Source organism: Peromyscus leucopus, chromosome 22 (assembly GCF_004664715.2).
Source record: "Peromyscus leucopus breed LL Stock chromosome 22, UCI_PerLeu_2.1, whole genome shotgun sequence".
In the NCBI taxonomy this organism is placed as follows: domain Eukaryota; kingdom Metazoa; phylum Chordata; class Mammalia; order Rodentia; family Cricetidae; genus Peromyscus; species Peromyscus leucopus.
In genome coordinates, this window is record NC_051081.1 from 27,505,023 (window position 1) to 27,520,686 (window position 15,664).

A 15,664-nucleotide genomic window follows, 5' to 3' on the forward strand; every position below is an offset into this window, starting at 1 on the left:
ATTTATCTGTGTTAGACAGTCATGGGCAAGAAACATAGACAAGGTGGGTCTTGGTTTTCAAAGGGTGCACAGGTTAGCCTAATCTATCCTGCTCTATTTATGCTTTCAGTCGCCCTCTTTCGAATAGAAAGTTCTAGAAATAAACAAACTTGAGTCATAAATAACATTGTGCATGTATATATATGTGAGGGTTTGAGGTAGGGTCATACTCTACAAACCCAAACTAGCCTCAAATTCATGGTAATTCTTTCGTCTCACTCTCCAAGTTCTGGGATTATAGGCCTAAGCCACCATGACCAGCATGAATAATTTTTATTACAGTATGTTACTATAATTGCTGTATTTTATTTATGAGTATCTTCGTGTGCCTTTATTATGGTTCTGTATGCATATGGGGAAAAATGGATTGCATGTATAGTTTAGTCTCATGTGAAATTCTAGGCATCCATGAAGGCTCCGGAACAGGTTTGCCAAGGACAAGAAGGGACAAATGTAACCAATGACTTAAGCTAATCATAAGACTCTTCCCAAATCCATACAAGGCTGGGAAAGGATAACTTGGAAGGCTTTTTGTCTGAGTGGCCCATTCACAGCAGACTAATTCAGAAAGGCCAAGGGAAACCAGCCATCGGCACCTCCAGGGTTCCAGTTTAGCTGCTCAGTGTCTACGAGGCAAACACGACCTTGAACCGCTACAAACCATAAAGCACAGTGACGTACAGCTGTCACCTCTATCCACCATGAAGTGTGCCAAGTGGGTAAATGTCCTATGTTCTATGAAACTCTAGGTTTCTTTCAGTTTTTCCCAAAGAGATAGCGTCTTACATTTCCTTATTAGCTCTCTAAGTAAGTTCACAAAGCTTTTTTTTTCCCCCTTCAGGGTTGTTCAGAGCAGTTCTTTTATTTTCTGGATGATGGATGGATAGAGAAAGTTGTCAAGTTCACCAAAGGCTCCACAAAGATTCAGTTGCTTTCCCTCAGTTCTGATGCCTGGACCATTTGGAACACACACAAGCCAATGAGTGATACAGGCCTTGCTTGTCTTCAGGGTTCACACGAATGCAAAATAAAGACTGGGTACTGGGTCAAGTTCATGGAGGAGAGCACAGGGCACACAGCCCTGGTACAGGAAGTGTGAAGGCTCGCGTATCTGAAGTACATGACTGACACACCACGCCAGCACTCTACTGGGGAGATAGCTCATTTCCAATGGGTAAGGGCTTTAACTTCTAGGAAAGCATATTTGCTTCAATCTGGGATAGGTCCAATAACAACATGGAATTCTTACAATTATTTTGTTTAAAAAAAAAAACATCAGATTTTAATATAGACTCTGGCTTGTTAGTCATGAGCCGATTTGCTCTTTTGGACCAAAAATTACTATGACAGAGGGCAACGGAATCAATGTTCTTTTCTAAGTTGAGAAAGAAGTTCAAATATGCTTGCAAGCAATTTTTTTTTTTTGCATGTGTTTAAAAACTAGGAGAATGCTACCACCACAGCAATGTCAAGAGTCAGGAATGCTTTAAAGGCACATGCTAAGGCACATTTTACATACTGTATAATTTATCCTCAAAAAGCAGCTGGAGGAATTATTTAAAGGGGACAACACTCCATATCTTGAAGGCAAAAGAAGTGAATTTTAAAAAAGATGTCTACCAACAGACTGATCTTTAAAAAAAAAAAAAAGACGATAGATCCATCTTTGTTGAGATGGGAGCACAGAGCAGATGGACATGATAATTCATTACAAGGCACTTAATTTGATAAAGGGTTCTTGGAACGGCAGGTTCAGGAACAATTTCTACGGCTTTAGCTTGAGTTGGCGTGAGAAAGGCAACTTAAATTACCCAGTGCAACATTAACAGCCATAAGGTCTCCAACAAATACGACCCGATGATCTGGGGTACCCAAGACGATCTCACAAAGGGGAAAGAAGAGATCTCGGAGTTGTAAACATCAAAAGGGAGGGGGTCCCAACTCCCCCATAGAAAGGCCAGCTTTAATGTATCTATCTGGGCGGAGGGGGTGTGGTGTGCTGATGGTCCCCGATCCTCCACTCCCACTCTGACACTCGGCTGAACACTTCAAAGACTGACCAGGTGGGTCTGTGGAGATAAGAGTTGTTGAAGGAAATTCGGAAAAGCTCTACTACCTACCCCAGGATCCATACTATAGCAAGCGGAATGGCGAGTGACTCCAACACTCTCAGTCGCCACTGAGCTGAGGAGTTAAGCGAATTGACTCGTTTTCAGTGGGAAGTGAAGCATATTATTTAGAATTGGAGACCGGTGCAAATAAGAGGACTTAACAGTAAGTATTCTCCATCCTTTTCATGTGCGTGGTCTTTTTGAGTTCTCTGGTTTCTTTGGTCTACATGTAAAGGTGGCACATGCCTGGACAGGATTTTTTTTTTTCCTTTCTGAAATTCAGTTTTCATTACTTGGTGGAAAACAAATCTACAATCGGGTGTTTCCCTTGAAGGCGGGTTACTGATGGTGTGCGCCTCTATCAGATGACCCTCTGGAGGTCGGTCCAGAGCCTTCTGAACCCGTCCCTGGTGATACTCACAAGCTGCTGACACCTTTCCTTTTACTAAGCACCACACCCTGCAGCGAGCCCAGAGTGCTGTTCTGTCTTCCCTCCGGGAGGCTTTGCTGGACTGTTTTTAACAGATTTCATGTTTTCGCATTGGTACACCTTGTTTCCACACACTGCAGCTATGTGGTCAGATTAATTTTTATTAACTTACATGCTTCTGAAGGGAAGGAGCGCCCTGCCAAGGATTCCATTCTGCTGGCCTCATCGGGGATGGGTTCACTTCAGGCTGGGAATTCTGGAACTCCAGAACGCTCCTTTCCCAAATGTCTGTGTCGACTCCCAAAAGCACAGTGTGCTAGCAATCTGCTAGAGTTCTATTGTCATCCCACAACAGAGCACTAGAAAAATGGATGTTTCTCACGCGTGCAAAGAAAGTGGGATTTCGAGGGAGGACACCTTAGATTTCTGAACTGAAGCACCTGAGGGGCAAATACATAGATCTAGTCTCAAAGAGAGGAGGCATTTCCTGACCTTTGTTCCGGCCATGGCTGTGTATGTAGGTTATCATCTTTGCTTCCATCTAATTTCCCTCACTGAAGTTTGGAGCTGTTCCAACAGGACAAGACAGGGAAACTGTCTGAGCTATCAGAGGCAGTGTTTTAGAGGAGAAAAGTCAAACTGAGGCTCAAACAAGGGGAAAAAAATAACCTTTCATCTAAAACATTTTAAGTGATAGAATGGTCTAATGACAAAATTAGTAGTCAAGAACATAAAACTTTCCCCAAATAGAATTATGTGTGTGTGTATGCACGCATACATACAACTAAATGTGAAATACAGAAGTATTAACAATATAGAGCTAGCTGAATGATGAGAGGCAGAGAATAGAGAGGAGCAGTTGGAAACTCGGGAAAAATGAGTCTTTACAGAAAAGAAACTGTGTGCACATAGGTCTGGGGGCAGCAAGCATCCATGTACAGCCACACATGGGCTGGTGTGGTCCACAGAGGAGAGTGTGTAAGGCACTGGGGACCTCTCACCCCTATACACACACACAGTGGAGTCCTCCCCACAGCACACATACCAAGGCAGCTGACAGAGACATCCACATTCCATCGTCTAATAGCAATTTAATAGAGTAAATCCTTATTTGTCGATTCAGCCTTAAAGGCCTGGTATCATCTACTCCTTTTCTTTAGGAACTATCTCCTCATAGATATAAAAAGAAAAAGTAGCTAGCCGGCACCCATCAGCCATCTACCAAACACACCACCACCTATTTCACCTGCTTACCACACATACAGCTTTCATAGTCCAACCAGTTCTGACTACCAAGGTTTGGATAACTAGTCTAGCAGTCTGTGTGGTTCCTTTTGCCTTTTCTGAGAAAACGAAATCATTAAAAAGCAGCCATCTTTCTTCTATGACTTCACTGGACAATCTCCCTTTCCTGACACCACGTGACCCTACTTACCGCTTTCATTATCTTCCTGAGTCCTGGAATGCCTAGGTTTTTCTTTTCCTCCTATCTCCCCCCTAAAAGTTCCTAACACTCACTTCTTGGGTTTCACCTGACTGAGAAGAAGATTTGGGAAAGTTAAAGAACTCAGAGGTGGAAGTTACTTTTAAGATCACGCAACCCTTTCCTGCCTTCCATTTTGGCTCAGATAGCAAGAAAAAGTGAAAAGCTTGCTCATTTCACACAGAGGTAGACCCAGTTCGTGTGCCATGGCTAGTCTACTTCGGCTACCACGTGGGCTGTGCACGGGGGGCACACATCTGCTCACAGACAGCAATCACAAAGGGATGGTCAGGTCTCCTGAGTGGCTGGACTCTGGAAAGTATGGGGGTTGACAGTAACTTGGTCCACAGGGGACCACACACCTGGTAGTTCATGGTCACCCAGGCAGAGGTTGCTGCTGCCCTAGGCAGGGAACTTTAAGTTCCACACACTTGGCCTGTGAAAAACAGATCAGGGTACAACTCTCCATTTGGGTTGAGCTGCAAGATTCAGCCTCATCCACTGAACTTTACTTCAACTTTCATGTGCTGAATATATTCTATGATATTTTTTTGGGGGGGTGAAAACAGGAGTCATGTATTAACATTTTCACCAAGATATTCTAAAATTTTTAATTACCTTAGAGCTGGAAAAAAAATTAGAACTTATAAATCTTGAGTTAAAAATAAAAACAAGATTTTTGGGATATAACGTCTCAGAAAGTAGGAGGTCTCAACGCTCTGGATCTTGGTTCTGGAAGGGAGTCAGGCTCTTTGGTCAAGAGAGAGGCAGGAGCCAAAAGGGAGCTTGGGAACCTGGCTTTCGCAGCATACACAACCCAGGACAAAGTCTATTTTAAGCTTCTGGATATCATAAGCAATGACTTAATTTATTTTGAACTCAAAATAACTGGCTTGGATTTTTTTCTCAATAACTTTTAACAAAAACGTATTTATAGGCAGAAATTGATAACATAAACATTTCAGGAAGAAGAGCTCAAGACAACGCTCCCTGAATTTAGAATGAGTGACTACCAATCATTCATCTTTCAATAAACATACAAAATTATCAAAAGGCATGGGATGTTTGAAATAATAATTCGGTTGACTTCCAGGAAGGTGCGGTGGTATCACTGCCCAAATTTTAACAGTTTATCGTCTGCCCTCTAAGTTTATATCTTTAAAACTGGTGAAAAACTGATAGAGGTAAAGTGAAAACTCTATAAAAATGAGGTGTACACCCTGAAGACAGCAATGTGCCTTTAGAGCAGGGAAAACAAGAAACAAACAAACAAACAAACAACAACAACAGTGACCCGGAAGCTATCGTGACAGACAGTCCAGCTGGGCTAAGGGCTAGGCTTGGTGGCAGACCATGGACTCACAGCTCTGCATCTCAGACAAGATGAATCGTGATGGATTTTCTATGCCACATTCTTTAAAAATTGCTTTTTGTTTTAACCAGGGACCTAGTTTCAAGAATAAGATTTCCTGGCAGCCCCTTCCCCAACCACCTCAATGACATTTTTCTGTTGTCTGAGCGAGAAAAAAACCCGGCATTTCTTAAGGAGAGGAGGTCCCAGTTGTAGTCACCAAAATGAACCTTAAAGTTGATCTGGTGCTTAGAAGCCCCTAACATGTGTCTGCGCCGAGACGAATTTATCAAGTGGGAAGGGAAAAGTGCCGAGCACCTGGTGCGCCTAACTAAAAGCTGCCTGAATTTCAGAAGACCCAGATTGCCAGAGCCAGAGTGCACGGGTTTTCAAAAGAGGGTCACTCATCTGCAGGGTTTCAACTATTTTCTTCAACCAGAAAGTCAGGTCTAGAGGTCACCTATTTTTGTTAAATGCATATCGTAGTGGATTAAAAATGGCCAGAAACTCTTGGACGCTTCTTCCATCAAAAGGAAGAATCTACTCTGCTACTCTTTGGATAAGGGCTTATTCCGTGACTTGCTTCCACAAACACAGTGTGGCCGGAGGAGGGCCATCCACATCTGGGTCTCTAGAGATGCTTGCTCGAACACTTCCTCCTTCTGACATACATGAAGCAGTTCAGGACGGAAGACCATACACAAAACTGTCCTTCAAGTCATGCCGGCAGAGCTCCGAGACGAAAAAGTCATCCAGCCCTCTATGACCACCGAGAACTGCGTAGCCGGCACAAAGAACAGTGAAAGAAACAGAGAAGGTCTTTTGCTTTGTACTGCTCTTGGGGATGGCAATGCATAACTGAAACACATACACGTCACTAATTTGTACTTGGCTGATAGAAATATATCAGTGAGACATAAGCTCATACTGCCGATTTATCATTCTGTTTTAAAAACACCAAGAACACCTCACAGACACTACAGAAGAAAGAGCAGAGGGATTCTGAAGACCCCCGAGCCGCAGACAGACCTACCCTACCCCTCTTGCCAAGGAACAGTTGCAGTTTTACAGAAGTCATTCATTCTCTAGACTGCCATTTCCCAGACTGCAAATTCCTCTTGGCGTGAAAGCGATAATGAAATGAGAAAAGGCTTTGCAGTTAGCAAGGTATGTGATAGAGTTGAGCTACGCCTGTTACTGCTGTCCCCATGCCGCTCAAGGACAGCTTTCCCAGCCCCCACAAAGACAGCACTTGCACTGATGTACACAACCCATTTGTTGTTTTCTTGTAAATCCCCTCTGCATGGAAGCTTCTGTACATGCACACATACCATGCACACACTCATGGACACTATAAACAACACAAAGGGGATGCAATCATATAGGGCATGCCACGTCTCCTTCTGTTACTGTGCAATGGTGTTCAGGTCCCGGCTAAGCGTCTGTCTGAGATGCTAATTCTTATCTTTTTTTCTGTCTTCTCTTAGAAAGTGTCATGAGCTAGTTGCCTTAGCTGACATCAGAGTGGTACCCACAGAAAAGGACCCAGAGAACTCAGTGAGCCTGCAACCCTGCTGATAATGGGTCAACAGTTAATGTTTTTCACAAGTAAGAGTGACAGACACCTATCGCCTTCAGAATGCACTTCAGGAGAACAGAAGCGGAAGAGCCTGAAATGGACTTTGGGCCATAAAGTCAAAGCAGAGATGCTTCAAGGATCTACATTTACAGAGGCTAGGGATGGAGGGGACAGTCAGTGTGCGTCAGTGGCAGAAGCAGAAAGTGCTATCCAGGTGTGATAAGCACATCTGGAGAGTGGAGTCTGTCCCTTGGAAGACCTCACTAGTGTTTGATGAGCGGACAACTATGAGTGGAATAAAAGCACACAAACTTAGGAGGAAAACTCACAAGCGGAGCGGGAACTCACACAGAAATAGGCAGCTGGGGGCCTGGCTGGGTCCACCAGTTTTGCTAGGAAAAGATGGAGGGTCCCACAACCCCCTTTATGAATATATGAAAGCATAGTCAATCCATGGAAAAAAAAGTGGTTACTCTCAGTGAAAAGTAAATTTTTACTGCTGGACTTTCAGCTGCTCTACCCTTTTCTGCCCTGAAGGGCTCTCCTGCCTGAATTCTCTAACAGTTAGTTTTACTCTACGTTCTTAGCAATGATCTTTACAAGCAGGTGAGCAAGTCAAATACTCATGATAGGGTTTTATACATTCTACCCTGGTTTCCACTGTGCCCGAAATGTGGTTCTCTCATGAGAACAAAGGTTTCTCTTAAAATGTCATTACTATAAATTAGGCACTTTTCTTTTGATTTCTATTTTTATATGCTTGCTTGGGCTTTCTTTCTTTCATCACAGTACGACCTACAAACTTCTTTAATAAGAGAGACCCCAGTTCATATGCTGAACTAACCTGAACGGGCTTAAGCCACCGCCTGAGCATATGTACTCTGCATTTACCAATATTAATGCACACACAGAGGAAATACGACATAATTGCGGAACTCTGGAAACATCCTTCAGCTAGCGAGATAAGACTTTATGTATGCAACAATTAAACAAGGTGCAAGGAAATGTATGATTAATTGACAGCCTGGAAAAAGGATCTACTTGGAGTTCCCAGGGGGCGGGACAGGTATTAGTGGAAAGATGAAGACCTTGTGGAATTTAATTGGAATCCTGCAGGATGAGTGATATCAGAAAAGGTGGAAGGGAGAGATAGAGGTGACTCACGCTGTGTTCGGGGAGGGCAGTGTGAGGAGGGAGCCGTGTTTCTGTAGTACTGAGGTGTAGCAGAGCATAAAGGGAGGATCTGGGAGCATGTGCAAGCGTTTTAAAGTGGGACGCACAATAGTAGCATTGTGAATAACAGCACGAGGCTAAAGAAACCGCAAGTGTTCTTTCTATTCTTCCTCAATGTATGAATTAGCTTGGCTAAGGATGGGCTTGTTCGCTCATTCATTCATTCATTCATTCATTCATTCATTCATTCATAAACACAGGCTGTCCATATTACTCCTATGCACTAGAGATCACAAATACCCACAATTCTTTGAGAATCACAAAGAACAGTGGAGACAAAAATAAAAAAAAATCTGAATGATTTCAATGTATTATAAACAGTGTTATGATAAACAGATAAATAAACATTTACAAGAGAGCAGAAGGGCACACCAGAGACCTCTCTAAGGGCTGAAGGTTGCCAACACTTTAAAGAGAGGAAAATGTAATCCTGAAAGCGGGCTCATGCTGTCCAGGCAAAAGAAGGGACATACTATATGGAGCGAAGCGGCTGGAAATGCCGGGTTCCTGAGCACGAGAACACTTGGGGAGGGCACTGATTGGGCAGGAACAAAGGGTGAGTGTGTAGCAGGCAAGGGGACAGGCATGGGTCACTGCCTATCGAACACACAGGAAGGCAAGAGCTATGAGAACGTAGCCCTCTCTGCAAATGATTTACAGCGGGTCTTCTGAATGACTTCCTTCTCTGGGCTTCTTCAGTTGCATCATTAGAGGCACATTTACCTTGGACCGTTCTTCAGGAGAACGCCCAAGTCCAAATTACATTAATACAATAATAACCACCCTTCAGGTTTCTGTTTACTAGACTTGCAGAAGCTTGGGGATGAAAACAGAAGGCATCCAGTGCAACCTCTGTTCCAATGTAACATTTCTTCTAAGCACGGCTGGCAGGCAGCCATCCAGATGGGAAGAAATCTAACCAGCGCCAGGAACTCGGAGTCTGCCTCAAAAGGCAGCATGACTCACTGCCGAGCGTTATTAGTTGCGAGGTTTTCTTCTTAAACTGAGATGTAGTGTCTTCCTACAGCTTCTATACATTTTACCTAACAAGAGGGACTGGAAGAAAAAAAAAAAAGTCCCCTGTCCCTCCAACACACAGGAAGTACTCAATCACAGCTGTAAGTGAGCTCAAAGTGGTCCCGTTCCTTCACGCATGGACAGGCTCACCTCTGATTCAATAGGTTCTCTGATAAAACATACCATCTTCCTCTTCAGGAAGGCCTTGCAGGGGCATCGGTGACTACCAGTATTGCTCCATGGTTTTCGCCGGTGATTGGCTATACCTATGTGCACATCCCTTGGCACACAGCTTCACATACATGAGACATGCTAAGGTGGCAGGGAGCTTGTTCTACCTCTTTTAAACACCCCACCTTCGCAAACATCTTTGCTGTCCGCTTCACGACACAGCATAAAGGCCGTGTCCGGGGGAATCCTAGATTTAGAACACTAAAGACCTAATGCATCTTATGAGTGGCAAGAAGAAAAAAAGAAAAAAAAAAAAGCAATTATGAGAACAAACTCTAGGTATCTGCCCCGATTCCCAAAAAAGGGAACTTACTGTAGTGGTTCACCTAATCAACCTGATGGGACTGACAAGGGTCTCGATCAGTGGCTCCCAACCTTCCTAACGCTGCGATCCTTTATTACAGTTCCTCATGTTGTGGTGATCCCCAAACCATACATTATTTCATCGCTACTTCATAACTGTAATTTTGCTGCTGTTATGAATCCTAATGTAAATGTCTGACATACAAGACAGCTGGTATGTGACCCCCAAAAGGGGTTTCCACCCACAGGTTGAGAATCTCTGGTCTAGGTGATAGGTAAAACACAACTGTAAGTGTGTCTGGGAGGCCACTTCCGGAGAGGATTAACTAAGTGAGGGGAGCCTTGCCTCGAATGTGGATGGTACTACGGCACAGGCTAGAGGCCAAAGGAGCAGATGGGAGGAGAGTAAAGGACTTCCCTGGGGCAAACAATCTCTCTTCTCTGCTTCCTGGCTGCCACGGGGTGAGCGGCCCTACCACACCCCCCCTCCCACGACAGACTGAAACCCCTGAGCTCATGAGCCCGCATCCACCTCCAGGATTCGCTCCGAGCGCAGAACGCCAACGAACACATGCTTACTTTCACTACGAGCTACTTGCTTACATTCCTAATTCACAAATCCATTTCTGTAGCCACACCTACTCAATGCTAAATGTCAAGTGCCTGGCGTGGGGAGGGTGGGTGGTGGGTGGGTGAGGGTGGGGGTGGGGGTATGGACTGAAGCAGAGGTTATAGATGGAGATAAATAAGGAAGGGTTTCAGCTCTTGATACTCTATGTAGAACAAGAGCGATGAGAAATGAAATGTCGTTATTGCAAAGATGACGTAAAGGGCTACAAAAGATGGAGGGGGCAGGTGGATGGGTGGGTGGGGCAGAGATGACAAAGAGGAGGGAGGGATGGGTATCATGGGTACGGGGAAAGAGATCGCAAACCCAGTCTCCCTGAAAGCAAGGTACCGCTGGCTGGCATCGTCGTGACACTCCGCAGAGCCAAGGGCTCTCGGGTTCTAGAGAGACCTACTCCCTGGTGTTCAGAGCACGCCCTGTTGCTGAGACAGGAGAGCAGCTCATCTCCCGCGGCTGAAGGGAAACGGGTCTGAGACTGCAGAATTACTGTTTAAGAACTGCAGGCACCCCTTTGCCTCGGCAGGAACCGGGCCCCGGGAGATGCATGACTCCAGATGTCCAGAGTCCCCCCTCTGATGAGCTCTCTCAGAAGCGGGCACTGTTTCACAACACTGGGCCCTTGCCTCAAAACACCCACCAGATCCGCCGCAGAGGGTCAAATGGCGGGCCTCACCGACCCAGATCCCTCATTCTGCTTCCTCACCTGTACGCCACCACCGAGGGGAAAGCTTGCCTACCCTACCTACTGCCTCGCCCTCCAAGGGCTTTCAGGAAGAGTCTTAATCCTGAAGATTAATGGCTTAACCTGGTGACACCTGGCTTTGAAGTGAGGAGAGACACATGTGCATCGCGACTCACAGGAACAGTCCAGTGGTTTCTCCAGAGAAACGGGCGAGGATTGGGTTTCCCAAGGGAAAACCAGCTGCAGGCTTGAGAAACTGGGCCCGGGGGTGGGGGCTGGGGGGTGGAGGGTGCTAGCAGATAAGACAGAAAGGAGGAGACTTGAACTGGTGACGAACCAACCTTGCCGGCAGGGTACAGCAGCCATCCGCTGTGAGCCGCACTTGAGTTTCGTAGCTGTCCAGGGGGCACACGGCCTGCTGGACAGGGGGGCACTCCACGGTGCTGCAGTCCACGCTGAAAACTGAAAGGGGGCAAACAAGAGAGGCACCGTTTATTGTGACATCGACTTGCATTTCGGGATTCCCCCAAAACGAAATACCGACCCCTTGACAAATGTCCAAAGATTCCTCGCTTCCCCGAAACCCAGAAGGCCCTTCTAGTGTCTTCCTCTCAGTCAACAGCTAAACGACTGTGGTAAGTCTCCAACAGAGGGCAAGAGTCAGGAGGAGAACAGAGTGGGAGGCCAGGTCGTTTATACGGACGGTGATGGACAGGAAGAAGTTGTTTCTGACAGAGCAGTTCAAGAGATGGAGAAGGGATTGCTCTGCCTGAAGCAGTTACCTGACGGTAAATCTAAAACTAAAGGGAAAAAATAAAATGAAATGAAAAAGCCCGATCGATCATTAGAAACTTGCAAAGAAGAAGAAATCACCGCAACCTAGATGGAGTCACAGACGACATTAGAAAGGCTGGTACACGGGCAAGGCTGTTAGATAAACTAGAAAGCGAGAAACAGCAGAGACGCGACAAGAATTCCAACGCTGGCATTGAAGGTGAGTCAAATGACGTAGGGCATGCTTCGCAGCCAAGGCAGGCGGGGAGGGGCTGCCAAGGAAGAAAACTGGGACCGTTTCCTTATAAAACACCGGCCGTTCTGATGTATGTGGTATGTATCCAGAAGTAATTCTGTTTTCTATGGGAGCTGCTTCCCAACGTAAAACTTCCCAGTGACAGGCGCATTGGCCAACAATGCCTCGGCCAGTCTCCGATTGGTCTCTCAGGGAACACAGAAGGTAACTACAGCACCACGCTCTCCCCCCAAATGCTTCATCAAACATATATGTGAAGAATGATGGGAAGAGGGCTGCTCAGCACAGTGATGACGCTCATGCATCAGGGAAAAAAATGATCCCTCTGGTTCTCTGGTTCAGAGAGCCCTGAAGTGAGACACCAGCCCCAGGCAGCAAGCCCTGTGTGCGTGTGTGCCCACGTCAGAATGCTCACTTTGGTGGGAGTGGAGGAGCCCCAGCTAGCTGAGGAGGGACCTGCTGCCCTCGGATGCACAGGGGCGATGCTGCCCAGCCAGCTCGCTCGCTCGCTCATACCTGGTTTGCACTCATAGAGGTCACAGCACTCTCCCGGCTTCCCTGAGGCTTTGGACACCAGAATGTTCAGGTATCCCGGCTGGCAGACTTTGCGCAGACAGCCCGCGGGGTCACACACGCAGCGGCTGGGTAAGGGACAACACTCCCCGGGGGGAGCATAGCCCTCGATCAGTACGGAATCTTCGGGGCAGCGTGGAGAGAACTGGACTTCACAGCGGGCCTTGGAGCAATCTGGCTTCTCTTCTAAATGGGAGAGAAAGAATTTAGCTCATGCCCAGGGCAGTGGGGGTGGTTGGGGGTGGGGGGTGGGGGGGCACTTCTGAGGGAAGAACAGGTCATCCCAGGTCTAGTTACTGTACAAAGAGCGGGGCAGCGAAAGAAGTCTGGTGGAAATCTTCAGACTTCAGTGTAGTCAACCACGGCAGTCTCTCCAAAGAGCGGCCCATGACACCAAAATACAGGCCTGAAGTTCCATCTCTTGCTCAACCCCTTCTACAAAGCTCAAGGGGATGCAAAAGGAAGACCCCACAGGTGGAGACTAACTGTGAACCCCAGGGTCTTGAGGTTTCTTTTTTTGATAGTGATGCATGTTAAAAACCAAACCAGAGACACCAATAAAACCTGGCTACTCCAGGGACTGGAGACATTATAGGCAATAGTGGCCATGAAGAACTCTATGGTCAAATGAGCATCGGACCAGGGGAGCTGATTAAGATATCCATTCTATGCTGGGGGCTGCTGAACAAGACAACGAGCCAAGCTCCCCTACATGGCATGTCTCAGGGGAGACTCACTGGACGCACCTCATTTTCCTTTCAGCGTTATCTGCTGACCCAGGGAGGCACCTCGATTTCAGAGGGGGGGGGAGTAACAGTGGGCATTACCCAACAAGTGTAGGATTGAGCAGCCGAGCCCCAGCTCTTCAAGTCTCGGTCCTCAGGCCATTTTTCTTGGTTTGAGTTTTAAAGAGGACTAGGCCCTGAGGAAAAGACTAGAATAATCTACAACTACACTCCTGCACACTGTGACCTTTGAAGAGGGTCGGGGTGCCAGGGAGATGTTAGTGAAGAAATGCCGAGTGGTATTGGAGCGTACACTTCCATAACCTCTAGTTGACTTTGCTGAACTAAAACTTATAGAGACTCACAGAGCAGGGTTAGTGAGTCAAGAGTTTCCTTGATACTTGTGTGTGTGTGTGTGTGTGTGTGTGTGTGTGTGTGTGTGTGTATCAAACAAACAACAACAAACAAAAATCTGAGGCAGGTGGTGGCGCACGCCTTTAATCCCAGCACTTGGGAGGCAGAGCCAGGCAGATCTCTGTGAGTTCGAGGCCAAGCCTGGTCTACAGAGCGACATCCAGGAAAGGCGTAAAGCTACACAGAGAAACCCTGTCTTGAAAAAACAGAAACAAACAAAAAAATCTGAGGCAGAAAATGCAAGGAACCTGCCTAATCAGCAAAAAAGCAAGAATCCAGGCACCCCACCTTACACTTCATTCAGCTCTGGATAGTACGGGTGTAACTGTCGTTCCCAAACTAAGTCTGTTTCTCTCTCTCTCTCTCTCTCTCTCTCTCTCTCTCTCTCTCTCTCTCTCTCTCTCTCTCTCTCTCTCTCTCTCTCTCATCTCCTGTAGCAGAGGTGGACCTGGGATTCCTGATCCTTCCGACTCCACTTCCCAAGTGCAGCGATTACAGGCCAGGTGTCATTGTGCCCTAAGTTAAGTGACATTTAATTTATGGTCATTTTCCAACGTGGCCGCCTCATCTTTCCCTTTATTGGCCATCTTACTCCTTATCTAACTAAAAACACCCAAGAGGAGATCACCCACATTTAGGGTCCTAGAAAACTCACTCAGAAATATTTACTGAGCGCCAATTGATTTAGCAGTTTGGGACATACCAGGAGAAGGAGAAGTGGGGAGGGGGAGGGGAGAAGATTAAGATTGATTCTTGCTCTCCTAGGGTTTACAAGGCAGTAAAGGGTGACAGAAAAGTGATCGATGCTGTGAATAGTAACAGAGTGATAAGTGCCCTGGGGAGGCAGACCAGAGTAAGGGGAACTAAGGATGCTTACAAGGTGCAGAACAGACGTGGAATGAGAGGTGAGCTACAGAGATACCCAGAAGAGCCTTCCAAGAAAGGGAACCGAGTCTCGACTGCGGAAAGGGTCCCCTCTTGCAATAGTAAGGCTTTGGGATTGTGACTAACAGGAGACACCATGGGGGGGGGCAAGAGGTGGAGAATGTATCTGGAGAGAAGAAAGAAAGAAGAAGCCAAATCCACCCAGTGTTTACTCCAGTAAACAGTGTGTTGGACATGGAGATGACTTCGTCGTTCAAGGTCCTGTGACTTGCTTTCCGTCACTTAACTTATGCTTGTGCCCTCCTTTTCCTGTTGGACAGAACACTACTTCACCACCCCTCTGCTTGCAATCAGGGGCAACAGTCAAGTGCAAGCCTCGCCCCCACTCTTCCAGCTGCTTCCATCAAACCAACAGCAGTAAGTTTAAAGCAGAGTGGACAGTGCAAACAGCCTCTGGCCTAAGAGCAAACTTCAATCACACTGACACACACACACACACACACACACACACACACACACACACACACACACACCTTCTGACTTCCTAAGAATTCTCTGAGCTATTATTTGCTCCATTTTACAGGGAATGCAATCAAGGTTCGGGCAGGTCAAGCTAGCTGTCCAAGATTATACGGCTGGCGCATGGGCTGGGATGAGTTGACCCTGGTCCCTCTGGTTCATGAACTTCTGGTATGATGCGACTCCAGTCCTCGGATTCCCTGGTGTTGAAGGTGCTCAACTTTGCCCTTGCCCTTCTTCCCTCCTGAGTTGATTCATCTGGGCTCAACTTCTTTCCTGACTAGGATTGTGGTTTCTGTTAAAGCCTCCTGGCTGAACTCTCTCTCTCTTTTCCTGGGAACCACAGAGCCTACAATCACATGCCTGGGCCACACAGGCCTTACCTCGACTCTCAAAACACCTAGTCATCTACTTTCATATCATAATCCCTA

The 15,664-nt window shown here is 46.5% G+C and overlaps 1 protein-coding gene across 2 annotated transcripts in view; it reads right to left on the minus strand.

The window, feature by feature from the left end:
- Positions 1 to 15,664, minus strand: part of Crim1 (cysteine rich transmembrane BMP regulator 1) — a 184,090-nt gene that overhangs the window by 86,265 nt on the left and 82,161 nt on the right. For both annotated transcript variants that reach the window (XM_028873364.2, XM_028873372.2), the window contains exons 3-4: positions 12,634 to 12,876; positions 11,429 to 11,549 (exon numbers count right to left, since the gene is read on the minus strand). In XM_028873364.2, coding sequence (XP_028729197.1) covers positions 11,429 to 11,549; positions 12,634 to 12,876 — 364 coding nt within the window. The remainder of the gene's footprint in view (positions 1 to 11,428; positions 11,550 to 12,633; positions 12,877 to 15,664) is intronic.